The 25,537-nt window shown below is 62.2% G+C and overlaps 3 protein-coding genes across 4 annotated transcripts; 1 reads left to right on the top strand and 2 right to left on the bottom strand.

The window, feature by feature from the left end:
- Positions 1–449: 449 nt before the first annotated feature.
- Positions 450–3,361, bottom strand: VPS25 (vacuolar protein sorting 25 homolog). Its single transcript, XM_074562229.1, has 6 exons — positions 3,221–3,361; positions 2,929–3,074; positions 2,790–2,843; positions 2,298–2,386; positions 1,696–1,771; positions 450–1,133 (listed from the first exon to the last, which is right to left on the bottom strand). The coding sequence occupies exons 1-6, from the start codon at positions 3,337–3,339 to the stop codon at positions 1,021–1,023; spliced, it is 597 nt and encodes a 198-aa protein (XP_074418330.1). The 5' UTR covers positions 3,340–3,361; the 3' UTR covers positions 450–1,020.
- Positions 3,362–3,678: 317 nt separating this feature from the next.
- On the bottom strand, positions 3,679–6,382 carry RAMP2 (receptor activity modifying protein 2). 2 transcript variants are annotated; one of them, XM_074562227.1, is made up of 5 exons: positions 6,301–6,382; positions 6,031–6,181; positions 4,903–5,013; positions 4,454–4,556; positions 3,679–4,077 (listed from the first exon to the last, which is right to left on the bottom strand). In XM_074562227.1, exons 2-5 carry the CDS (start codon positions 6,089–6,091, stop codon positions 3,822–3,824), a joined length of 531 nt encoding a protein of 176 aa, XP_074418328.1. In that variant the 5' UTR covers positions 6,092–6,181; positions 6,301–6,382; the 3' UTR covers positions 3,679–3,821. The 2 variants fall into 2 exon arrangements, with proteins under 2 accessions (XP_074418328.1, XP_074418329.1); XM_074562228.1 differs by lacking the exon at positions 6,301–6,382 and having other exon boundaries at positions 6,031–6,191.
- Positions 6,383–9,768: 3,386 nt separating this feature from the next.
- On the top strand, positions 9,769–25,318 carry EZH1 (enhancer of zeste 1 polycomb repressive complex 2 subunit). Its single transcript, XM_074561649.1, has 20 exons — positions 9,769–9,870; positions 10,394–10,514; positions 11,492–11,620; positions 11,881–12,000; positions 13,079–13,199; positions 13,814–13,987; positions 14,904–15,006; positions 15,570–15,733; positions 16,520–16,611; positions 17,330–17,513; positions 18,271–18,467; positions 18,843–18,934; positions 19,478–19,518; positions 19,882–20,007; positions 21,020–21,198; positions 21,850–21,945; positions 22,305–22,386; positions 22,551–22,631; positions 23,026–23,110; positions 23,215–25,318. The coding sequence occupies exons 1-20, from the start codon at positions 9,860–9,862 to the stop codon at positions 23,273–23,275; spliced, it is 2,259 nt and encodes a 752-aa protein (XP_074417750.1). The 5' UTR covers positions 9,769–9,859; the 3' UTR covers positions 23,276–25,318.
- Positions 25,319–25,537: the final 219 nt, after the last annotated feature.

Here is a 25,537-nt window from a genome sequence, read left to right as displayed (position 1 = left end):
CCAGCTGCCCCCGTCAGCCGTTAAAGATTTACCGGGTCTTTGTAGCCAGCTCATGGTTTCTGACAAGCTGGGTACTTCCTTATCGGCACCCAGAATCTAAAAACTTAGTCATACCCTCTACCAGCCGCTGTTGCACGGAGCTTACCCCGCCACCTCGGCAGCGAACCCATTAGCTTTCAGCGGACTGCAGATGGCAAATGAAATCAAAGGTTGCCCCGAAGACAGGCAGTAAGGGCCCACACAGTCCGTAGCTCCGGCATGTGGAAAAAAAGCACCTGCGCTGCTGCTTCCCACTGGGGTGGGGGGTGGCTCGGCAGGGCCAGCCTCCCCCCGGCACGCGGCTGTGCTCATCTGGTGCAGTGAGGAAACGCGGCTGAAGGGCAAGAATCTGGTACACTGCTCTGTTTTGTTTCTGATGGAAAACTAGAGATAGACGAAAACACCCGGGCTGCTCTATAAATACATCTCATTTTAATTACTTCAAATTAGTTCCTTGGCATCCACCCCCACCCCGCTGCACAGCCTGCTTCACAGCAAGCACGTATTCTGCCATTGAGGGCTTCTACGGCACAGCAGCGACAGCAAGTTCCTTGTGCTCGCTCTCACCCTGCCTGGCAAAGCCGCGGGGGCTGCAGAGCCCGAGCACACGGCTGGCAGGAGGGAAGGAGGTGCCCTTTGAGGCCAAGCTTGACCAGGCAGCTGAAGAGACCACGCTGTGTCCTTCGCAGGAACGAGGATGAGCAGCAGCAGCCCAATTATTTCACTTCTGGGTGGTCCCTCTCAGAAGCGCCTAGAGCAGCTTTAGCCTCTCAAACACAATCAACAGGGAGAAAAGACAGACAGAGAACCTCTGAATATTTCTAACAAGTCACGTCTTTGGAAGGCTTCGCAGATTCTCCTTGCCCCAAGAAATCCCGAGTACGCAGCTGCTTGCGGTCACAGCTTGAAACCAGGCCAGGAGAGCGAACCTTCACAGCGAGAACTGTTTCAGCAGCCGGAGTGGAGGGGAGGGGGCTCCTATCAGAAGAACTTCACACCTCGGCCATCGTCCAGCGTGATAATTTCAGCCTTGTGCTCTTGCTGCAAGGCTTGCAGGGCACGGAGCAGCATGGTCTCATCCAAGCCGTGGAACTCTAGGGAAGGACAGAGATCCCCATCAACAGAAACGAAAAAAATAAATCACATCAGGAAACAGAGAGGCTTACAAAGTCCAGGGACCGGTGGCAGTGAGGCAGAGGGCTCTGAAGAGCACCTTTCAGACTCCAGCGCCACAACACTACGGCAAATCCAGAGTCACGGCTACACTGACAGACTCATCACTACGTTGCTGCATCAGGAACAAAGCCTGAAGGTCGACAGACAAGGGAATGAGTCACAGCAGTCTCAAAGGCAGCGCAGAAGCCAGGCATAAAACCAAAACACCCCGCACCTCACGCCAGATAAGAGCTGCGCACTAGGGAGGCTTGTGGGGTGGGGGAAGGTTTAAAATGCAAACAGTGATAACAAAGGGAGATGCTCACACAAAGTGGTAAAAAAGCCTTCAGAGCAGCATTTGCCAGTGGCGGTTGGTGTGAGCTTGCATAAGCAACCTTAAAATATTTAATCTACAAAACCATGATCTGACAATCAACCGTCTACACGCTCAAATCAGGTGAGCTCTGAAAACCTGCTCCAGAACATAACATATGACATTACCTTCGTTCTCTGTGTCATCTCCACTGGTCAGTTCATACAGCGTGAATACAGAGTTGGTCAAGCCGTTCTTCGACACCTGGAAACATAAAAGCAATACAGCAAATCTCACCCGTGTGATTTAACATCCTCGGCGTGATCTCTCGTACATTCCAGTGCAAGCGAAATGGAACGTAGACAGCACTCGATGAGCAAAAATACTCTGGAAATGCTCTGGGGCACTGGAGAGTCAAGAAATGACGACTGAGGAAACTAAGATGGTCGCTTTCCCTGACCCTCTGCTCTTTCTGCCCACGCGTTTCGCAACAAGGACTCTGCCATATGAAGGCAACGCAGCAACGCTGCTCTGTCCTCACAGGGAACAGCCAGCTGCAGTGGGAGGGGACGACTGCGTCCGCTGCTCAAACTGCATCTTACAGCACGTGAAAAGCTGTAACATCTCTACGCTTCTCTACAACAGAGAGAAACGGAAGAAGAAAGGTAAAAGCAGTGAGGAAGCAAGAGAAAAATATTACAGCTGTCTTCTTCACAAAGCGCAGCCAATATCCCCTGTCCTCTCGGACACAGAAAGCCCGTTCAGGGACCAGGAGCTTCTGCATTCTCACCCACTGATAGATGAGCTTTCCCCATTCTTCTGGTCTCCTCCACATGATCAGAAAACTGGTTTTGTTCTTATCTAACCATTCCAGGTTCCCTAAAATCAACAGGGAGAAGGCATTTAATCAGAGCGCGAGTCTGCAGTAACAACCAAACCCGCCGATTTCAGGACGCGGGCTGGACATTGCGCCCACCGGCAGCTTCAGGTCCCCGCCTCTACCCACCACGCGGCCGCTCGTGCCAACTTCATAAATACCGCTACATTTACAGAAACTCATTTCTCTTTGGAGCCCCCTCTTCCCCCCACAGCCTCACCCACCCCGGGGAGCCAGGGGCCCTGCCAAAGCAGTGGCACGGCCCACACCCACTGGCTGGGCTACAGAGCCCCAGGAGCCGGCTACTGGCGCCGGGAGGGAGGCTGTCCAGCAGCTCACACCCTCCCTGCGCCCCTAGCTACGGGGGCCGCGGGACAGATGAACGGACAGACGAAGGGCACCCACCGTTCTTGCGGAGCTCCTCCAACACCACCTGGATGGACTCCAGCGGGAGCTTCCCTGGGCGCGTGTTAAGGAGGCGGTGGCCGAACGGGACAGGGAGGGAGGGGACGGGAAGGCAGCGGGGCCGGGCCCCAAAGGATACGCTGCAGGCGGCGGTTGGTGAAGAGCGGGCTGTCCTGGGCCTCCCGCACCGTCATGGCGGGCAGCCGGTGCCGCTGGCTGTAGGCCAGCGCCAGCGCGCACCAGGCCGAGAGCTGCTTCTGCCGCGTCTCGCAGTTGGGCTGCAGCCTACGGGGGAGGCGAGGCGGTAAGGCTCCGCTCAGCGACCGGGCGGCTCCGCGGAGGGACCCGGCGGACCCAACTCGGCCTAACCTCAGCCCCGCGCGTCCCGTCCCGCACCACCCGCCCCGGCGCCGTCCCCTGCCCGCGCTCACGTGAAGAACGGCGGGAAGCTATACTGCCAGGGCCACGCGAAACTCATCGCCGCCACCGGAACCGCTGCCGCCGCCGCCGTCTTCCGCCCCGCTTCCGGTCCGCTTCCGGCCCGCCCCATTCCGCTTCCGGCCCGCCCTCCGCCAGGCCACACACCCCTACGTAACCCCGCCCTCCGCCGAGCCACGCCCACACACCAAACCACTCCCACATTCCCACCCATCTCGCTAAACCACGCCCTCTATTAGCCCCGCCCGCCCACCACACTAAGCCACGCCCCCGCCGCCAAGCCGTGTCGCCACCAAGCCACGCCCACCAACCAAGCCCCGCCCGCCTCGCTAAACCCCGCCCTCCGCTTCTTAGCCCCACCCACATCGCTAAGCCACGCCCCTCCCGCGGAGCCACGCCCCCCCGCCCAGGTCCCCGCGGGGCGCGGAGCCGCAGCAGAAACAGCAGCACGTTTTGGGGGGAAAAAGCCTTTAATTCCCCATCCGTGGGGCTGAGCCGGGAAAAGGGGGCAGGACCCACAGGTCCGCCACTGCCCCGTGGTCTGGCCGCCCCGCCCCACTGCCTGCGACGGGCAGACCACCCAAGCGTGGATTGTTAGGGCTGAGCTTTGCCGTCCTTGCTGCGCCAGATGACCAAAGTGACCAGGAAAGGGATGAGGCAGATGGGGGCGATGATCATGGCCAGCAGGACGTCCTCGGGAGGGTCGAAGTAAACCTGGTGCTCCAGGGTGCAGTTGTGGAAGTAACGGTGGTGGCTCTGGAAGATGTACTGCTCCGCCAGGGCGTTGGGGTAGCCGTAGCGCAGGTGGTCAGCCCAGTCCTCCAGGCAGGCCTGCAGCAAGCTGTAGGGCCTGGGGGAGAAAGATGCGGGGTGCTAGGAGGGCATGGGGATGGTGGACCCCCCGGGGGAGCCACCCCCGTGGCACAGCAGCACCCCTCCGGACAGCCCAGGGCTTGCTCTGCACCCAGCAGGAGCTGCTGGAGGTGGTCCTGGGTTCCTCAAGAGCTGGTGGCCCGTTGGCACAGCCCGGGGGCTTTTCCCTGATCAAACACTTTCACTGTCTTGGGAGCTGCTCCGCTTGTATGTCCCTGGGGACGGAGGGAATGCCCCCATCAAAGGCTCCCCACACACGGCTTCCCCAAGTCGAGGATGTCCCCAGAGCCTGTCACAGCCCGCCCCTGCGTTCCTGCAGCACTGCCCGGGAGGGTTCTACATCCACCCCGTACCTGCTGATGACTTTCCACTCGCACAGCTCCGACGCCGTCACGTTCCTCATCAGGTCGACGAAGAACTCCCAGCACTTCTGCGTGATGTTGGTGTACGTCTCCTCTGCGGGGGACAGGCGCTGAGCGCAGGCTCCCTGCCAGACACCCAGCACCCAGCGCCCGGACCTGTGCCCAGGCCAGTGGGGGTGACACCGGTATGGTGGGGGGCTGGATCCCCCAGCAGCCCCGGGACAATGCCCAGCAGGAGGGCAGTCTGCTGCCGGCTGCCCCCACTATGCCCAGTGCCAGGGAGGGCTCCACAGCACAGCCCGGCTATTTTGGGGACAGACAGAGGACAAGCAGCCAGGGGAAAGCCGGGGGGGGGTCACACTGCAGCGCAGAGCTGGCCCCGGCCAGGGCACTGTCGGCACCGCGGCACTGCCCAGCTCTCGCTGAGTCCCAGCACTCACCCACGAGCTGGGCCGTCCAGTTGAACGCGGCCACGGGTGGGCTCGTCCTGGCGTCCTGGTTGAAGCCCTCCGGCTCGGCGCCCGCCTGGCAGAGCCCAGTCCCCAGGAGCGCTGCGGAGGGGAGGGGACAGGGTCAGAGGGGGACAGGCGCTGGCGGGGGAGCTGCCCCGGCGGAGGCTGGGGTCTGCAGGAGGGAAATGCTGCCAGGTGTCCCTCGGGGGCCGCTGGAGCCGGCGGCCAGGGTGTGGGGAACTGTCCTGGCCAGAGCCCGGTACGCTGGGGCCCGGGCATCCAGCCCCCCATATGGGCAGGGTGTGGGCAGGGGGCATCCAGGCTTCAGGCAGCTGCCCACGGGCTCGGAGGGGCTGTGTGGGGACCGTGGAGTGTGCCCCCCCCACCTGTGGGGAGCCATCGCGGGGGCCACCCCATTGTCCCCGGTGGCTGCAGTGCAGCCGGACGGGGCCAGGGCAGGAAGAGGAAGCGCTGGCCGTGGCGCAGCACTGCCGGAGAGCCCCTCCGCCCGCCATCTGCCCACACCCAGCGCAGACCGCCATGCACCGCCTCCACCCCTCTGGCCGCTTGCCCGCTGCCTGGCCCACCGGAGCCCCACGGCCCAAGAAAACCACCCCGTCCATATTCCACCCTTCGCTGAGGGTCCACGCCGTGGGGCAGCGATGCCGGTCGCGTGGTGAACCACCCCGCTGGGCCCTGCCTGGACCGCTCCTGCGGAGCTCGGGCACGGCCGGGCTGGCACCATGGCTGCGGCAAGGGCAGCCTGCCCGGTCCCGCTCCCTGTCCCCGACGGCCCCGTCCAGCCCCTCTCTGTCCCAGCCCGGGGCTTCGCAGGGCTCCCCAGCCCTTCCCGTGGGCCATTTGCGGGAGGATGGGGGATGAGCGTGGTGGGGGACGCCCCGCAGCGCCCGGTGCCCGCCTGCCCCTGGCCACACGGGCGATGGCCGCCCCCGGTGCTGCCAGGCTGGCCCCATGGCGGGGTGGGCGGCGGGCCGGGCTGAGCCGGGACCCCGTCCCCGGGCCCCACGCGCAGGAGGGCGGCCGCGTGCGGGGTGGTGCGAGGCAAAGAGCCTCCCGCTGCCGGCAGCTGCGGCCCTGGGGCCGCCCCGCACTTACCCCAGAGCAGCAGGAGCCCTCGGGAGAGGCGGCCGGAGCCCGTCTGCGCGCGCCGTGCCATCCTGCCAAAGCCTGCCGGCTAACGACCGGGACAAGTATTTCAATGGAAATAACAGGAAGCAACTCCTTTCCTCTGACAGGGGCAGTTTGACTACAGGAGACGTGTGAAAAATGAGATTGCTCAGCGCTGCGCGAACGCGGCTCTCCCGGCGGGACCCCGCCGCGCGGTGCCGGCCCCCGCGGGCATCGCCCGGGCAGCTCGCGCCTCACCCGGCCGCCCGGAGGCTCCGCTCCCCGCGCAGCACGTCCAGTTTTACCAAACCGCTATTTGTTTACTTGTGTATTTCTCTTTAATCCTGTCTGGGCTGGGTTGTGAAATCCCTCGTCTCCTGCGTGGAGGGCAAGCAGCCCGGCAGCCGGGGGGAGTGGACGGGGAAGCGTAACGTCCCCGGACAGGCGCTGCCGCCCGGGCGTGGGGGCGGCGGGGGGACCCACGGCCGCGACACCCCGGGATCTGGCTCCCCGGAGCACCTGCCCCATGGCCGGTGTCGCAGGGGCAGCCCCACAGCCATGGAGGGAGGGCGGCAGCAGGAGCCGCAAGGCTGAGGCAGGGTGGCGGGGAGAGGGCAGAGACTTGGCCCAGGTTTCCGCTCCTCCATCCGACGCCTTCCTCCTGCACCGCCCAGCCCGGCGCCCGCCCGGCTCTGCCAGCGCCCCCCGCTCCTGGCGCCGTGTCCCCCCGCACAGCAGCGCCACCGGGGACGACCCCAACCCCACAGCGTTCCCACCCGAGGACCGGGCTGAGGCCGGGTGAGCTCGTTTCACCTCTGGCCCAGGGCAGAGCGCCAGCCCAAAGCTTTCCCTTTAACAGCCGGCCCGTGGGACGCCGAGCGAGAGTCGGAGCGCGATGGAGCTCGGCTCGGGGGGACCCTCCCTGCTGCGGAAAGTTGATCTCGCCGGGCTTCAGCATCCTGGCAGAGCCACCCGACGCTCCCTGGGACGGGCAGCCACCACTCCAGGGCACACGGCAGGACCTTTCACGGGCCAGTGGCCACATCTGGAAGCCATCAGGCCCCGGCGCTCTAGTGGCCACAGGGTGGGAGCCCCCTGGTCCTGCTCTTTGTTGGAGCCTCCGGCCGGGCGGCGGGAGCCTCTGCCAGGGAGACACCCAGTGATCTCAGCGCAGCCTCCCGGCGTCCGGAGGGATGGGATGGGCAGGGATGGGACAGTGGCTGCCAGCCAAGGCCTGAGGCTCCCCCCTCCCCAGCCTGGCATCCCTGGCACTCTCTGCCAGCCCCCACCTCGGGGTGCCAAAGAGGGGGCTTGGCCCCGGTAGGGTCGGGACCACCCACCCGGGACCCTTCTCCTGATGCTCCCCCTCCCAGGGCAGATGCGGGGGTCCAGAGTCCCGGGCCCAGCCTCCCCCCGTGCCACAGGACCCACTCCATCCCCAGGGACACCCAGACCCCCGTCCCTGCTCTGCCCTGTCCCCTCACCCTCGTCCCGCTCATCAGTTCCCAGGGCTGGGAGGGACGGGGGCTGTTGCGGGCCCCTCGCCGGCGCGGGGGCAGGCAGGGGCCGGGCAGATGCCCGATGGTGTTTGAGCCCCTCTCCGGGTTCTGCTGAGCGTGAGGGCGGCTGCGAGGGGCACGAGGCAGCTGAGCCCCACAGCCGCAGCCACGGCCATGCCGGCGGGCAGCCTGTCCAGCCCAGGGGGCCCGGTGCCCGTGCAGTTGGTGAAGTATTCGGCGTGGACCTGCAGGAAGAAGGCGTCGAGGACGGCGCCGGGCCAGGGGCAGGAGAGCAGCTGGGCCAGCAGCTGGGTGCAGCCGGAGAGCTCGCTGTAGGTGCTGTGGGGACGTGGCATCAGGCCGCCCCACTGGGACGGGGACACATCCACAGCAGCAGCCCCACTCTGAGCGTGCGTTCGGCACCGCCGGGGTGACACCAACCCACCTGCTGATCTGGTCCCAGCGGCAGCGGCTGCCCTCGGGGGTGGCCATGAGGGTGGCGTGGAAGGGGGCCCAGCAGTAGAGGGAGATCCAGTCCTGGTAGGTGTCCTGGCAGCGGGCTGCCCCCCCCAGCACCTCCGGCGGTCCTGCAGAGCACCGGCCAGACCCTGGGATCCTACCCAACCCCCAGCTCTCTCCTGAGCCCAGGTTTGGGGGGGGCTGTTTGGGGACACCCCCGGGGAAAACTCCCAGCTCTGCCCAGCGAGGGCTGGGTGCCCCATTGGCCATGTGGGAGCTCAACACATGGCCCTGGGGGTCCCGTGCTGGGGCTGCCAGGGCCCCACGGGACCCCAAACTGGGACCTGGGCTCTTGTCATCCCCTGCACAGATCGCACGGGGCTGTGGGGAGGACAGGCAGGGTGGCAGGAGGGCAGCTCCACTCACCGTCCTCGTCCAGGTACAGGTAGAGACCTGGAAGGACAGATGGTGCCATCGGCGTTGGCAGGACCCATGGGACCATGCAAGGGCCAGGCCCCGTCCCCCAGGGGAGCGGACACTGCCTCTGCCAGCGGCAGCACCCAGGCAGAGCTGTGCTGGGACAATGGCACCAAGGTCTTACCTTCGTCCTCAAGGTCCCCGTACTCGGTGTCCCCGCACCCTGCAGCAAGGAGACACGGGGTGCCAGGGCTGCACCGCCAGTGCCAGCCTCGGAGCCCAGCCAGCTTTGGGGCAAGGACCGGGGTGGTCCCAACACACCAGGGACCCCTCCTGCTCCCAGCGTGAGCTGAGCACAGCAGAGGGGACCGGGCGGAGGGGAGGGAAGAGCAGCAGGAGGGCTGCGGGGGCAGCAACTGGGGCAGAGCCGTTTCTGAGCCAACCCCGACCCCGGGGGCAAACCTTGCCTGGAGCATCCCCCGAGGGGAGGCCGAGAGGAATCGGGGGGAGCTGCCGCCCAGCACGGATGCGTTGGGACGGAGGGGAGAAACAGACCAGGGACCCCGCGGGGGCTCGCTGTCCCTCCAGACCCCACACCCTCCAGACCCCACACCTCCGTGCACACCCAGCCGCCACCCCCAGGATCGCCCCCCGGGTGGTGGGGGGGTGAGGGTCCGTGCTGCCCTTACCCCGCTGGAGCAGAGGCAGGAGCAGGCAACAGAAGAGCTGCGCCCCGCGGAACATCCTCCCGGCACCTCTACTGCCGGGCTGGGGGCTGTGCCCGGGGATTTATCCCGCTCCCGGTCCGCCCCCCCCCCGCCACCTCCCGAACCAATGCCCGGGAAGGTCCGGGTGGCGGAGATGGGGACACACCGGGCTGACTCAGCGAAGCTCCCAAGGCGTCAGATGCGGGATGCGGGATGGGGGGGCGGGCACGGGCCGGCCCCGCTTGTGTGCCCCCCGCGGTGTCCCGGATCTCCCGGGAGCGCGGAGCCCCCAACTCCCGTCCCGGGGGGGGAAACCGGAGGGGAAGGACGGGGCAGGACCGGTGCTGCTTCCTTCCCGGCCCCGCCCCGGCGAGGGGGGTCCTGCGCGACCCCGGCCCGACCGGTCCCGGTCGGGCCGGGGTCGCGCAGGACCCCCCCCGCCGGGACGGGGCCGGGGCCACACCGCGAAGGGGGCGCGGCCACAGCGCAGAGGGGGCGTGGTCTGATTTGGCCCCGCCCCACAGCGCGTAGGCGGGTACTCGGGGGCGTGGCCTCTGCGCGCAGTGGGCGTGGCCTGACTTGGGGACCGCCCCACAGCGCGTAGGCGGATACGGGAGGGGGCGTGGCCGCGGGGCCTCGGGGGCGTGGCCTCAGCGGGGCGGGGCGCGGCTGCGCAGGGGCGCGCGGCCTGGGCCCCCCCCACCCCCCCCACCCCGTCCCCCCCGCCCAGGCGCGATGGCCGAGGAGTAAGTGCGGGATCGTAGGGGGGGTGGGGGGAGAATCACCGCGGGGGGGCCCCGTGGAACCGGGGAGGGTCCGGGAGGGGAGGGAGCGGCCGCCGGGCGCCTTTCCGGGTGGGGGGGGCCGGCGCTGGGGTGCCCCGTTGCCAACCCGGCGGCGGCGGCGGCGGCGGCGGCGGTGGGGGGGGGCGGCGCGGGAGCCAACGTACCCCCCGGCGGCGTGTGGCGGGGGACACGGTGACCCCCCCCCCCCCCCCTCGGGGTTTCTGGGGGTCCGTGTCGCTGCCCACAAGGGGGTGGTGGGGGCTGGGGGGGCCAGGAACCCGGCCAACCTCCCCCCCCGGGTTCGTCAGGGCGCTTTGAGCCGTGGTTGTTCCGTAAATAGAGGAGATTTACGCAGTTATTTTTTCCCCCCAGTTAAAGTCTGCGACGCGTTTAAAATCCGCAGGGGTTGTTTTTCCTAATAGCGCTTGTTTACAGCGTGGAGCTCTCCCGTCACTCGGTATTTGTCCTTTCTGCGCTTTTATAGCAAAATGGAAATCGCCGCTCCTCCCACGTCGAAGTGCATTATCTACTGGAAAAGAAAAGTCAAGTCGGAATACATGCGTCTCCGGCAGCTGAAGAGGTTCCAGGCAAACATGGGCGCGAAGGTGAGGACGTGGTGGTCGCGGGAGCAGGACCGGCGTCTCCCGAGGGCTTCGCTCGAGCCGCGATCGATCGGGTGGGCCCCGGGAATCGATAAGCGGAGTTTTAGCTGCACGCGGGATGAACAGATCTGGAGCGCAAGCCTTGCGAGGAGCGGCTGAGGGAGCTGGGGGCGTTCAGCCTGGAGAAGAGGAGGCCGAGGGGAGACCTTCTCGCTCTCTACAACCCCCTGAGAGGAGGGTGTAGCCAGGGGGGGTGCGGGCTCTTCTCCCAAGGAACAGGCGATGGGACAAGAGGAAACGGCCTCAAGTTGCACCAGGGGAGGTTTAGGATGGATATTAGGAACAATTTTTACACTGAAAGGGTCATCAAGCATCGGAACAGGCTGCCCAGGGAAGGGGCTGAGGCACCATCCCTGGGGGTATTTAAAAGCCGGGCAGACGCGGCGCTTAGAGATACGGTTTAGTGATGGTTTTTGTCAGTGTCAGGTTGGTGGTTGGAGTCGATGGTCTGAAAGGTCGTTCCAACCCGGGCGATTCTGTGATTCGATGAGTTGGAAGGGATCCTGCCTCTCCCCGGCTCCATCCTTAGCCCCGAGCCGTGGCAGCATCCGGGGGCCGATTCGTGCAGAGCCGCGGCAGGAGGCTCATTCCGCTCGTTCCGCGCGGTGTCTCCCCCACTAGAGCCCCCGCCACGCTTGCGGGTCCCCGGACACTCCGACGCTGCTCTCCTGGGCCGGCAGGATTTGGGAGAGGGTGGCTGGGATCAGGAGCTGTCAAAAGCCACCGGCCGTCGGGTCGATTTTCAGCACGGTTTTGTACCAGTGCTGAGTTCAATTAGGATTCCTTCTAACGAGTATCATCGATTTGGAATGCTCTGCCTCGCATGCGTTTTGATACTTGAAACAAAATCTCCGGAGGGGTTTTTTTAGTGTTCTCAACGTGGTTTCTTCAATTTTGAGTGCCGCTTTCTCTCGTTTCAGGCTCTCTTTGTGGCCAACTTTGCGAAGGTGCATGAAAAGACCCAAATCCTGAACGAAGACTGGAAGAAGCTCCGAGTTCAGCCGGTGCAGCTGATGAAGCCGGTCAGCGGGCACCCCTTCCTCAAGCAGGTCTGGAGGGGAGAGGGCACGGCGGCAGCAAGTGTGGGCTGGAACTGGCTTCGCAGGGGGCTGCGAGGGGCCGGTTTTTGTGTGTGCTGTCCTGTGTCAGTGCCGGGCTGTGCCTCGCACCCTACTGGGATGCAGAAATGGGGGGGGAACACCCCAAAGGCTTTTCCTATGCAGGAGCCCCAAAAAGTGATCACAAGGCTTCACCACATGTGTCCTGGAGGGCGGTTTCCTCACTGCCCCTCTTGTTAACTCTTTTCCAGTGTACTGTTGAGAGCATTTTCCCAGGATTTCCGAGCCAGACGCTGTACATGAGGACCCTAAACACAGTGGCGCTGGTGCCCATCATGTACTCCTGGTCCCCTCTTCAGCAGAATTTCATGGTACGTCGGAAGGTCTTGCTGCGATTGGTGTGTGGTGGTTACGTGGTCGTGGGGTGATTACGCCTTCCTCAACCCGCTTGTTTTGAGCAATATCTGCTCGAGAGATGACGGAAAGTGTTGTTTTAGTTGCTTGTTTTGTTGAATCCCGTGAAACAGCCGTGTATCCACGCTGTCTCACCCACCTAGTCTCTCCTCTACACCTGGCCCCTTGATAGGGCCACCATTACTTCGCAGGATTCAAGGTGTAAATGTTTTTCTGGGGGGCATTTTTGGTTTTTGGTTTGTTTTTTTTTTTCTTAAGGCTTTTCTTCCCTTTTAAATGCAGGGTTTTAATTCTTAGGCGGGTCCTTTCCTTTGTGACTGGATTACGCTGCTGGTCTTGTTGTAAAGATGCTACCGAGGGTTGGTTCCTCCATCGTAGTAGTGCGGGGAGCGATTTAAACGCAGGTTTTGGCGTGCTGCGGTGAAGATTATTTGTCAGACGAGCCGGTGGTGTGTGGCTGGCCTGGCTCTTTGCCTGGCGCGAGGTGTGGATGTGTTTCCCGCACCTGCAGGGCTCTCCGGAGCCTCCCGCAGCAGCCTGGGGAGCAGCGTGACACCAGCCCTCGGCCGGTGGTGCCATGGCAATGAAGGTCCAATGTCCTCGCTCCTGCGGCTAACGCGAGAACGCTCCTCACTTTGGCTGTGTTCCTGCGGGGAGTGAGTTACTGGTTTGCCTCTCGCTGTTCCAGTTTCTGCTCTGCCTCGAACACAATCTCTCCGACGCGTTTTTGGCTGTTTATTATTCTTGGCGATGTGCGTGTTCCTGAGTTTCTGTAAGCCTCGGAGGCACAGCTCTTCTTTTTTTTTTTTTTTTTTTTTTTTTTTTTTTTAAAGCCAGTTGCGCTTTCAGGGGTCAGAGCTGTGCTGCTGGCCTGGGATAACAGGGAGATGTCAGTGGTGGGACGTCGGAAGCTGCAGGCCGGGGGGGCAGCGGTGCCATCCGCGGGGGCGGAGAGAGCGGAGCAGCCCCAGAGACACAGCGGGGCTGGGGATCGGGGCGCCCTGGTTTTCGGAGTTGTATCTGGTCTCTTTTCAGGTGGAGGATGAAACTGTTCTGTGCAATATCCCTTACATGGGGGACGAGGTGAAGGAAGAAGACGAAACTTTCATCGAAGAGCTTATTAATAACTATGACGGGAAAGTTCACGGAGAGGAAGGTAAGCCGGGAGCAGCCAGCGCTGCCCGCTCAGTCTCTCGCAAACAACTTCTCAAAGTAGTTAAGAAGTCAAAAGGTGGCAGCAGTAACCAGCTGTTCTGTGGGAGCTCTTAGAGCAGAACATCAGGAACATTCCTTCTGCTCTGGTTTGCAAGGACACGGTCCTGCTTTTTGATACCCCGCTCTGTTCTGGGCCGGGGGGAGCTCGGGAACTCTTGTTCACGGGGCTCTGGGGTGCTGGAACACCTGCTAGAGGTCGGGAGGAGCTCGGCAAACTCGTTTCGCTTGTGACCTTCAGCTAAGGCTTTAATCAGCCTTTTCATTTCTGAAAAGGCAGCACCTTTCCCTACAGCGCTGCCTTCCCCATCGTAAAACTCTGCCGGGAGGGGTGGAAGGCAGGGGAAACTGTCTGGAATGGCCTGTCCTGGGATTGCTAAAAATGTAACGCCACTCTTGTGGCTCTCTAGCGTTAAAATCCCACCTATCCCTACAAAACTGAGAGGGGGATTCTGGTTGCTGACGACGTCGTGTGGGTGGCTTGTGGTTTACCACCATGAGGAGCGCGCAAGACGATGGCACTCCCACAAACGGGCTGACATCTCTCTGTGTTTTCAGAAATGATTTCGGGATCGGTCCTCATCAGTGATGCCGTGTTCCTGGAGCTCGTGAATGCCCTGAATCAGTACTCGGACGAGGAAGAGGAAGGACACAATGATTCTGAGGTTAAACAGGAGGATGGGAAAGAGGAGCTGCCGGTCACAAGGAAAAGAAAGCGAATTGCGGTGGAAGGTGGGTTTGGCCGCAGGAACTGGGGTTACGTTGGTCACGTTTCCATCCTGCCCTACCTGAGCAGCTGCCCCACGGCTCTCCTGCCACCGCTCCTGGTCACTGATGTGTCACCGAGGTGGTGACCCGCTGGGCGAGCTCTGGTGACCGGCTGGGCGAGCTCTGGTACGGCAGCAGAAAGCAGAAGGGACGTGGGTTGTTCTCGCTGTCCCTTGTGGACAGAGGAAGAAGTCACCGGCATAAAGTGTCGGGAGGAAGAATTCAGATGAGTCATGTGGAAAACCATCTCATGGTCAGATGAGCAAAGCGGCGGGGTGTTATCCGGGGAGGCTGCGGGATCTCTGCTCTCGGAGGTCTCCAAGCGCCGGTCTGGCAAGTGCCTGTCAGTAGGTTTGTAGGTAGATCTGACCCTGCTGTAGGCCAGGGAGGCGGACCTTTTCGAATCCCTTCCAGACCCGTTTTCCATGTATTCGTGTCCCTCTTCTCTCTCCTGTGCCACCCGGAGTTCTTGTTGCTCTGGTTTGTGGGAATTCCGTGTGTCCTGCGTGACCTTAGGAGTGCTGACTGGCAGTTTCCATCTTCGTCTTTGGTTTGTAGCGATACGGGTAGCACAAATACCAGGACCAGAAAAGCGTTGTCTGCAAATCCTGTCTTGGTAAAAATAAATAGTAATAGTCCTGAAGGAACTGTTAGTACTTCCAGAAAGACATTAGGTTACTCTGGAAGTTGCAGTGTCCTGCATCTGGAAATGCTTTTTAGCCTGGTTGCAGGACAAAAGGTTTATCCGTTGTATATGGGATTATATTTCTGTCTCTTAGAATATGGTCTTGAACAGCGAGTGGAATCGGTCTCTGTAGAGGAAGGAAAGACACGTTCACCTCCATCTTAACGGAGGAATTGTGTCTCTTCTTTTCCTTAGGTAACAAGAAGTGTTCGAAGAAGCGGTTTCCAAATGACATGATATTCACTGCTATTTCTTCCATGTTTCCTGAATACGGCTTCCCAGATGACATGAAAGAGAGGTAGAAGATCTCCGCTTGTCTCTTACCTTTCATAGAGTCACAGAATGGGTTGGCTTGGAAGGGACCTCTAAAGGCCATCTAGTCCAACCCCCTGCAGTGAGCAGGGACATCTGTAACTGGATCAGGTCGCTCAGAGCCTCATCCAGCCTGGCCTTGGACGTCTCCAGGGATGGGGCCTCCACCCCCTCTCTGGGCAACCTGGGCCAGTGTCTCACCACCCTCAGTGGAAAGAACTTCTTCCTCATGGCTAATCTAAACCTGCCCTGCTCTAGTTTAGAACCGTTGCCCCTCGTCCTATCGCTACGTGCCCTTGCAAACAATTTTTTTCGTAGCAACAATTGCCATCTGTATGTCAGGAGGCAGCAGTGCGCTCTCACCAGAAGGGAGAGCTCAGTTGGCTGCAGGCACCGTCAGCAGAGCGATTTTTGAGCATTAGAAACTTGAGTTTGGCCTCAGGCTACCCGGGCCGGAGTCCTGCTGGCCCAGATAGTAACGTAGTCGTGTAAAATGTCCCAGATTAGGAAAAGCAGGCACATCTGCGGGTGTTTGTGTTTGTCAAATAGGTACCGGGAGCTGACGGAAGTGTCGGACCCCAACGTGCTGCCGCCGCAGTGCACCCCCAACATCGACGGGCCCTGCGCCAAGTCAGTGCAGCGGGAGCAGTCCCTGCACTCCTTCCACACCCTCTTCTGCCGCCGATGCTTCAAATACGACTGTTTTCTGCATCGTAAGTGCAGTCTCGGCCGGACGCTTCCCTAGAGCCCTTTTTTTTCCTCCTCATTTTTCCTCAGTGCTTCATTCTCTGTCCGCCTTGCTTAGTGTCTGTGCCGCAGTTTTTACCGAGCGGTGCCCACCCGGAGCTTCCGTGCGGCCTCGGGAGCTGACGGGTGCTCAGAAGCCTTTTTGTAAAGACGGCTCCGCTCAAAACGGATGGTAAAACCCGACCTGCGTGGCCGTCCCCTCTCTCACCATTGCTCAGCACGCCGCGTTCGAGCCTCCTGGCAGCGTCTGCCAGAAGCACAGCCGCGAATAGACTTTACTCTTGCTTTGCAGAAGCTCGTCAGGGAAAGGCTTGAATGTTTCGCTTCCAAAGTCTGGACATGCCCCTGTGTTTTGTTGCCTCACTGGAACTCACAGCTTCACCTTAGTCATGTTCCTGCCGTTTGTTCTGCCAGAGCCTTTTGGATACCGAGTAGCTGTTGGACCTGCTGTTTCCCAGGTCTGAGGGCTTCTTTGGAAAGTCACAGGACTCCTTCCAGTGAATTATTTATTAAAAGATATAACATTAAGATCATGTGGTCTTTTTTCTTTCAGTCCGAAAGCGGATCTTTTTCCTATGGCCTCTCCTTCCCCAGCGTGTCCCGGTGCTGCTGGGTCCCGTCGCGGGTCGGAGCGGGGCTGGCCGGGATCTCCTGCCCCTGCTGGGGCTCCGGCCGCCTGCCCCTGTCCCCTGCAGCGCCGGGGGGAGACCCTCAGAGGATGCTAATAGTAAAAATAACTATTATTTTTTCAGCTTTTCATGCTACTCCTAATGTGTACAAACGAAAGAATAGAGAGACCAAGATCGAGCCAGATCCTTGCGGCGCAGACTGTTTCCTCTGGCTGGTAGGTTTCTGCGTCGCTGCTTTTGAAACCCCGAGAGAAGTGGCCCGGCCAAATCCCGCTCTCCAGAACCCTGCGGGTCCTTTTCACAACTTGTGGTGGTATTTCAGGATTAGTTCCGATCCTCACTGGATGCAGGGGGAGCGTGAATCCAAAGACAGACCTTACCAGGTTTTAGCAAATCGCTAACGAAGACTAATTTCATAGCTAGCAGATGGGAAGTTGTGGCGACGAGCGATTTCTCGTGACCTTGGTGCAGTGTTTGAAAAATGAAGCCCGGGTTCAAAATGCTGAGGAAGGAACCTAGCGGGTGGGGAGAAGGCTTGAAATATTTTTAAATGGTCTTTTCAGAAATGTATCCTCGCCGTGTGGCCGGGGACGGAGCTGCGGGTGGGGAGAGAGGGTGCTTGGGGGGGTCGGAGCTGGTCGGCTGCTGCAACACGGGGTGTGCGGGGGAGCTGCAGGGCTAGGGCTAGGGCAAGGGAGAAATTCATTGTCAGGGCAAGGGGACCAGAGCGGAGAGGCCAGGGAGCCTCTCCCGACCAGGCAGCGGTGCAGAGGGAAGCAAAGCCGGCAGGGCCTTGGCACTTGTTGAAGTGACTGTGAAGAAGGTCTTCCACCTTCTCTGGGTGGTGGCAGGGCCTGTCCCGGGGTCTGTGGAGAAGCCGTTCTGTGTTCCCTGGTCATCTGCCACCCGCCTTGTCTTCTGCTCTGGTTGCAGGAAGGAGCCAAGGAGTTCGCTGCGCTGCACAACCCCAGGTCCAAGTGCTCGGGCCGGCGCCGCCGCAGGCACCACATGGTGGGCGCTTCTTGCTCAAACGCCCCGGCCTCCTCCGCCGTCGCCGAGACCAGGGAGGGCGACAGCGACCGAGACACGGGCAACGAGTGGGCTTCCAGCTCCTCGGGTACGATGCCAGCCCGGCCCCCCTCTCCTCCGTGAGCAGTAAGGACGGCGGCACCGCGCAGCTGGGGCTCTCCGTGGCTCCCCGCGGCGGAGCTCGGAGCAGGCAAACGGAGTCGGGGTTTCCAGCTGGGCTTAAACAAACACACAGGACGCCGTGTCCTGCCCTCCCTGCTGCGAGAGAGACCTTTGCTGGGACCTGCAAAGCCATGAGCCCCCAGCTTCAAGCACCTTGCCCGGCTGTGCCGAGGACGGTGTCCCCAGCCGGCAATGCCCGTCGGTCGCCCGTCCCCAGCACGGCACAGAGCAGTGGATGGGGCAGGGAGGCCTGTCCGTGGACCTGCCAGGGGCAAGCACTTCCTTGGGGCCGCAGATGAGCACCGAGCTGCTCCTGCCATGCTGGGGGACGTGGCGGTGGCATGGGCAGAATGAGGTCCCGGGGGACAGAGCGGTCCCATACGTCTGGGTCCCCTCTCAGGTGCGAGAGGGGAGGGCAGCTTCCTCATCCTCGGGCCTCACTGATGCTGCAGCCCTGGTCAGGGATCTCTGTCCTGGGCCATCCCTGGTGGGGGGAAGGTGTCATGGTGGCTCTGGTGCTGTGAGGGACCAGTGCCACCATCCCAGCTGGTGTGGGACTGCCATGAGGTGCGGGGACGGTGGAGGCAGCGTGTCCCGGGGGCCACTGCCCTCGGGAGCCGCAGCAGCGAGGGTGCGCTGCCATGTTGTGCTCGGCCTGACGTCCGCCTTTTCCCCCCCGCCAGAGGCCAACTCCCGCTGCCAGACCCCCACCAAGCAGAAGCTGAGCCCGGCCTCCTCCCAGCTCTTCGCCGTGGAGACGCCGCAGGAGCCCGTCGAGTGGACGGGAGCCGAGGAGTCGCTCTTCCGCGTCTTCCACGGGACGTACTTCAACAACTTCTGCTCCATTGCCAGGCTGCTGGGGACGAAGACCTGCAAGCAGGTGGGTGCCGGGAGCGGGCGGGAGCAAAGGGAGGCCTCGGAAGCGGCTTGCCGGTTATTTTTCCTTCTCTGCCACACACCGCCTGGAGGAATGTGTCGCACCAACGCTCTGCGCAGTTCAGTGTTGTTATTTTGCAGCCCCGCGTGTGCCCGGTGCTGTTGGCTCTCTCCGGAGAGCCTTGTCTGAGCCGGGCGCTGTTGTTTCCCAGGCACGAGGGACAATGGCACCCGCGGTCCGTGAAATGGGGCAGAACTGCCCGCGTACTGCTCCCGGGACCCCCCTGTGTGTGTTTACTTGTGCTCCCTGTTCATGCTTTAGATAAAAACAACTTGAGCACACTGAACTTTATTCTTTTTCGCTTCTGTTCTTTCGTAGGTCTTTCAGTTTGCAGTGAAAGAATCACTTATAACAAAACTGCCAACGAACGAATTGATGAATCCATCCCAGAAGAAGAAAAGGAAGCACAGGCAAGTGTTGGACAAGCTTGTTTTGTTCTTAAAACGCAACCAGATCCACCGCTTTTTGTGCCAGCACATTCCTGGTAATCCCCATCTGGCTCCCATCTGCGCGCACGTCCCGCTGTCGCGGGGGGCTGCCCGTGCTGCCGGCCGGCTGCTGCCCCCGGCCTCCCCCCGCGCTGCTGCCACGGCTGGGGGCTCCGCGGCCCCGGCTCAGCCCGAGGGGAGGGTGGCAGGGCGCTGCAGGGCCGTACCACCATCCTGACAGCAGCCATGGCCTCAGCTCCCCAGCGTACAACCTGCTCTGGTGTGCTGATCCCGGTGTGTCCCGTATTATTCTGGCTCTAGCGTTTCCCTTAAATAACTAATGCTATAGCTGTGTCGTTTCTCATCTTCCTCCGCTTCGCGGCCGGCTGGTGGTTATTAATGCACGAAGCAGCCAGACGGCCTCGCTGGAGTCTCCGTCTGGCCGCCGGTGCCGAACAAGCCATGGCCGGCTCTCCCCGCCAGCATCCCGTGCGTCCCCTCAGACCCTCTCTGCTTCTCTTCCAGGCTCTGGGCCGCGCACTGCAGGAAAATCCAGCTGAAGAAAGGTAGCGTTTGCTGAGGCTGCGTGGCGCCGGGTTTGCGTGGCCGCCCGCCCGCCCGCGGGACGGAGTTCTCGCCGCCGCTGAGGCGTACGGTGCGGGCGGCCTCCAGCCAGAGGGCAGGCTGGGGTTTGGCGTGCAGCCCCGCTGTAGGACGGGGCCGATCGGGGCAGAGCAGACACGTCCGTGGGTCGGTAACCGCAGCCGTGGGTCTGCGGGAGCTGCGCGATGGGAGTTGCGGGGCTCCCTGCCCTCTGCAGGCAAACGGGGAGCTGGCACCTTCCCTGCTCCAGAGGCCCTGGCCCTGCTGCTTTTAAACGTTTCTGCAACGTGCAGCTTCTAATCCGGGCGTTTCTCCTCTTGTTCTAGATAATTCGCCTACCCAGGTGTACAACTACCAGCCCTGCGACCACCCCGAGCATCCCTGTGACAGCTCCTGCCCCTGCATCATGACTCAGAATTTCTGCGAGAAGTTCTGCCAGTGCAACCCTGACTGTAAGGAGAAACCTGGGGCTGTGGGGCGGGAGAACGGCCAGGTCTCCTGGCACAGACCGGCGGGAGGGGGCACAGCTGGGGCTTGCCGGAGGCTTGCTTTATTCCGGCGTTCGCTGCTCTGTCCGTCTGCGGCAGTTTGAATAGCAGCCCTGCTGAAGGCCGAAGGGAAGCTGTTCCGCGCTGCCCCGCGACTCTCAGCAGCTGAGATACATGCTCTTGTTAGGGAACGCTCATCCGCGCGTCTCCCTCCGGCATCAACAACCGCGGGTGGTGCTGCTGGTTCCCTGGGAGCGGGGTTTGTGGCCAGCAGTTAGGGTGGGAGTTGGGTCGCTGCTCTGCCGTGGTTATTTTTCCTCTCTGGGCTTCCATTCCCAGCTCTGCAATGGAGGTAGCCCCACTTGCCCACATCAGTGGGGCTTCTGAGGGTGGATTCGTTCAGGGTCACAGCACGGCTTGTGGCTGGGAGGACTACAGAGAGACAGGGAGCCAGCTCAGGCTCCAACATTCTCTGTACTGATCTGTTACGCTTATGTTATCCCACTTGTTTATTTTCAAATTGCACAAAATGAGTCCTAAGAGGCAGATCTCCAGCCACCCAGGTGGGAATCAGAGAATCACAGAATGGTTCGGGTTGGAAGGGACCTTAAAGATCATCCAGTGCCACCCCCTGCCCTGGGCAGGGACACCTCCCACCAGCCCAGGCTGCTCCAAGCCTCATCCAGCCCGGCCTTGGACACCTCCAGGGATGGGGCAGCCACAGCCTCCCTGGGAAGGACCCTGTGCATGGTCTGTGCTCTCTGGGTGTGAGCGCTGCTCAAAGCCCCCGTGCACCCAGAGCGTTTCTGGGATTTGCTTCCAGCTCCCGGTTGCCCGGGCTGCCTCTCCTTCACCGCGTCTCCTTGTGTCCTTAGTGAGCGCCGTCCTGGTGACTTTTGAGGGCAGGAAGGTCTGGGGGCTCCTGTCTCTGCTGAAAAACCTCCTGGTGTGAAACCCCTGGTCTGTGTCGCTGCAGGTCAGAACCGCTTCCCAGGCTGCCGCTGCAAAACCCAGTGCAACACCAAGCAGTGCCCGTGCTACCTGGCCGTGCGGGAGTGCGATCCGGACCTCTGCCTGACCTGCGGGGCTTCCGAGCACTGGGACTGCAAGGTGGTCTCCTGCAAGAACTGCAGCATCCAGCGAGGGCTCAAAAAGGTACCGCCAGCAGCGTGGCTCCAGACCCCCGCCTCAGGGTGGAGGGGATAAACAGCGAGAGGGTGAGCGAGCCGCCCGCAGCTCTCGGGTGAGGAGGTCTGGAGGAGAAGCTGCTCTGCCCCAGGCTTCTGCGGCACTTCATCCGGAGTATGGATTATGGGTGTGGAAAGCAGGAGACGGGAGTTACGTGAGGAAGGGAGTGTAAAAATGACTGCAGGGAAAGGTTAGGTCTTGAATTCTGCTGGTCAGGGCAGGACTGCCTGTGAAAAAGGCCAAAATTCAGAGAAAGGTGCACATCGGTGGGTGTCGAGTATGTACAGCTCCAGCCTAATGGTGCTGCAACCTGTAACGGTGCTACAGCTCCGCAGGGAGCTGTGTGTCACCTTAAACCAGGGGATGCTGGACGAACACTGGCTCCCCTTTGCTCCTCGGAGTTACTCGACCCCGAGACGTTGGGACTCGAGCATGGCAGCCAGCAGAGCGCAGCCGTTCCTGGGCACTGCCCTAACCCCGGCGTGTGCCGCTGCGCCGGGAGGTGGAGACCTCTTCTCTGCTGCTTTCTGGCATGCCCGATGCTCAGGGGTGATCTCTGCGTGCTGGGGGTGGTGGGCCTGCCGACCGCAACCGTTTCCTCTTCACCTTGGCCTCCAGCATTTGCTACTGGCACCGTCGGATGTCGCTGGCTGGGGGACTTTCATCAAGGAGTCTGTGCAGAAGAATGAGTTCATCTCCGAGTACTGCGGCGAGGTCAGTGCTGCTGCCCACGCTGGGGCTGCTGGCCGGTTGTGTTCAGTGGCCGCTGGTCCGGCGGGTCAGCGTGCCTTCCCCAGCCCGGCCGTGGCCATGGCTCATTCTGACTGGGTTTAGAGATTGAATCTTGCACCATTTGGGGACCCATCTCAGTGCCCCTCAGCCCCCACACCGCAAAGGAGCGTGTTGTGGAAGGGGTGAGCCCCGCTCCTGTCTCTGCCCCTCCTGGGGAGCCCTGGGGACCTCCTGCCGTGGGTGGGGGGGTGTTTCCAGGAGGAAGGGGAGCACCGCTCCTCGCAGGGATCCTCGCGGTGCCCTCAGGTGCTGAGTCTCTCGGGGCCATTCTCCTTCTCCAGCTCATTTCGCAGGACGAAGCTGACCGGCGAGGCAAGGTCTACGACAAGTACATGTCCAGCTTCCTCTTCAACCTCAACAACGGTAACTCGCCTGCAGCTTCGAGGGCTGGAGGAAACTTGGGCTTCCTGGCAGGGGGCTGGTGGCCGGGCGGGCAGTCTCAGCCCGTCTGTTGCCAGAGCGGCATGCCTGTCTTTACACCGCAGTTTTCTTCTTTTTTTTTTTTTTTTTTTTTTCTTTCTTAACAGATTTTGTCGTCGACGCCACCCGCAAAGGAAATAAAATCCGCTTTGCTAATCACTCGGTGAACCCCAATTGCTATGCCAAAGGTGAGATATCCTTGCCCTGTCAGATCTCGGTGGGGGAAGGTTCTCCGGGGTCCTGCTCAGCTCTGGGATTGCAGCGGGTTCTCTGGGGTCTGCAGTCGCCCTGAGCCCGGGGGAGCAGCAGAACTTCAAAAACCTGGGCAAAGTCCCCTCTTCTCTGCAGCAAATCACGCTCCTGCTGGTGAGGGCCCCGTTCCGCTCTGCGGCGGCCCTGGCCTGGGAGGAGACGTCGCCGCCAAGAGCGGCCGGAGCTCCCCGGGGAGTGCCCGGAGCTCGGGCACCGAGGGCAGCGTGGCCCCGGGGACCGGCGGATGGCCAGGCAGGGCCAAAGCACTGCGAGAACCCCCTGGCCTTGAGCTGGAGCCGCCCGTCTCTGATGCCGTCTCTCTGGTTGCAGTTGTGATGGTGAACGGAGACCACCGGATAGGGATCTTTGCCAAGAGGGCCATCCAGGCAGGAGAGGAGCTCTTCTTTGACTACAGGTACCCTGGGGCTGGCGACGGGCGCAGGCCTGACCCCGCTTTCCCTGCGCACGTTTGCGGGGAGCGCGGGAGGTTCCAGCAGCCGTGACTTTCCTCTCTTGTAGGTACAGCCAGGCAGACGCGCTGAAGTACGTCGGCATAGAGAGGGAGACGGATATCATCTAGGCTGTGCGGGGCGGTCCCCAGCACACCTTGCTGCTGCACCTTGTAAGCGATGCCGTGTTCGCTGCACGCTGACGTGACTGCTGCTCTTCCCGCTGCTGTGTGTGTCACAAGCGCTACTTCCCATCCAGACGCCCGGAGAGAGACTCGGGCAGGAGTGTGAGTGGCTGCTGCCCCGCCGGTAGCTTTGCTAGCCCCGGGCTGGGGCAGGCTCGGGACCAGCTCTGCGGGCTGCAGGGAGCCCACGGACCAAAGCGGCTGGGGCTTGGAGAAAAGCTGTGGTGCAGGAGGAGGGACAGCCGCGAATTCGCAGTCGTCTCTTTCCGTTTTCTGCCAACCGCTGGGAGAACAAGAGCAAGTGAGGTACCGCCTGCACCGAGAGGCAGGTCACGGCATGGGGGCAGAGGGGCTGGTGGTCCCCTGTCCCCGGGGATAGGCTCTGGTCTCGGGCGCTATCTCTTGCTGCCTGTTTTGTCCCGTTGAAGAGGACAGTGACAGGGTTGGAAGCCATAGAGAAGAGGCTGCAGCGGTCCCCAGGCCCCAAGCTGCCGGCGCTGAGGCTCTGTTTCCCCTCTGCCCCCGCTGGCGGGGGGGCCAGGGACCGCCTGCCGTGGCACGGTGCCCGGGGATGGGCAGAGCAGCACTATGCAAAAAGTCACTTTGGGTAGGGACGCCGCTGAGCTGGTCAGAGACCGTGATACGGGGGTGCTGCTGCAAGCGCAAGAGTCCGGAGGTGGCAGGAGCCGCGAGCCCGCCCAGCCTGCGGCGTTCTCTCGTGGCTGGGGGTGACTGGTCAGCTCGTGCCCGTCCCCAGCTGCCTGGCACATCTGGGGCTGGTGTGTGGATGCTTCTGTGGGGCAGCTTTGGGAATGGGGGGGGAACCCTGCTGACCGGCTGGGGCTGCACCCGGTGGGGGAGATGGGGCTCAGCCACCCCCGCTCCGGGCAGGAGCTTCGTGACTGTGCGGCACCGGAGCTGGTTCCTCCACCCTCCCCTGTCAGGACAGTCGCCGGCAGGAGCGGCACGGGCTCTGTGGGGATGTCGGGCACTTCAGGAGCCCACAGAGCAGGTCCCCGAGGCTGGGGGAGCCTTCCATTGCACAGGGCTTGTGAATGTTGCTGCGCCGAGGTTTGGGAGGCTCCTCAGAAACCTGCCGAGGGGTTTCTGACGCTGGTCCTGGCCCTGGGGATAAAGGGGAAATGTTCTCTGGCAGGGGGAGGTTTGGCTTTAGCACCCCATGCAAAAAGAAAAAAGCACTTTAAACTCTGCCTTCTCAGCCGGCAGCTGGCCCCGGGTACCGCTCTGGGAGTGGAGGGACCACAGATGGCTGCCGTCCCCCAGCAGCACCTTTGCAGGGACCTTGCTCCAGGTCTGGGACGGGGCAGTCTGGATGGGGGGGTCTTCCTTGAGCAGGGCCTGGAGTGGCCCGAAGGATGGGGCTGTCCCCTGGGAGCCGCGTATGCTGCAGCCACCGACAGCCTGTCCCGGTGCTGGGTGCCGGAGGGGGCCCCGGGATGGTGCGAGGAACCCGGCTGAGCCCTGACCCAGGGGCCGGAGCCCCTCACCCCCTTTGGGGACGGTGGGCAGTGGTCGTCTGGGGACACCGTGCAGAGGTGAGCAGCGCTGGGTCCTCGTCCGGCTCCTCTGGGGGACCGTGGGGGCTCCCGGGGCACAGCCCCGTGCCAGTGCGTGGTCCAGGAACGCAGAGAGGTCCATGCCTTTCCCAGCCTCCCGCTGTGGCGGGTGAGGCTGTCCATCCATCTGTCCTTCCTGCTGTCCGTGACACCCTCCCGGGGCTCGGGGGGGGTTTGGGTCTGTCTGGAGCAGCGCTTGTACCCCGGCACCTGCCTGAGGCCCCCTCCCCGTCACTTCCATCCCCCCAGCTCTCCCTGGCCCTGCTCTTGGCTCAGCGTCCTCTGCCACTTTGGCCATATCTGCACTACGCCAGGCTTGTGTCTGTGGTTTGTTGACGGTGAATAATAATAATGCACTTTAAAAATAGCGTGGCTTGTAGCCTTTGTCATAATAAAGTGGTAGCGAGCATCCTCCCGCGGCTTGCTGGCCTCTGTTAGCCCCGGGAGCAGCTGGCGGCGGCACGTCCCCTGCCTGTCCTCCCCCCGGCTGTCCCCCCACGGCGGTCGGCACCCTGGAGCCCAGCGGGGCTTGTGAGTGCCCCGGTGCCGCCGGCCGAGGGCTGGGGGGTGTCAGAAGCGTGCAGGGGGGTGGAGCAGGACGTACTTGTGTGTGTAGGAGGGTAGCAATGGG

This window comes from Larus michahellis, chromosome 18 (genome assembly GCF_964199755.1).
Source record: "Larus michahellis chromosome 18, bLarMic1.1, whole genome shotgun sequence".
In the NCBI taxonomy this organism is placed as follows: Eukaryota; Metazoa; Chordata; class Aves; order Charadriiformes; family Laridae; genus Larus; species Larus michahellis.
Note: the sequence above shows the minus strand (reverse complement) of the source record. Positions and strands in the feature narration are given on the sequence as shown.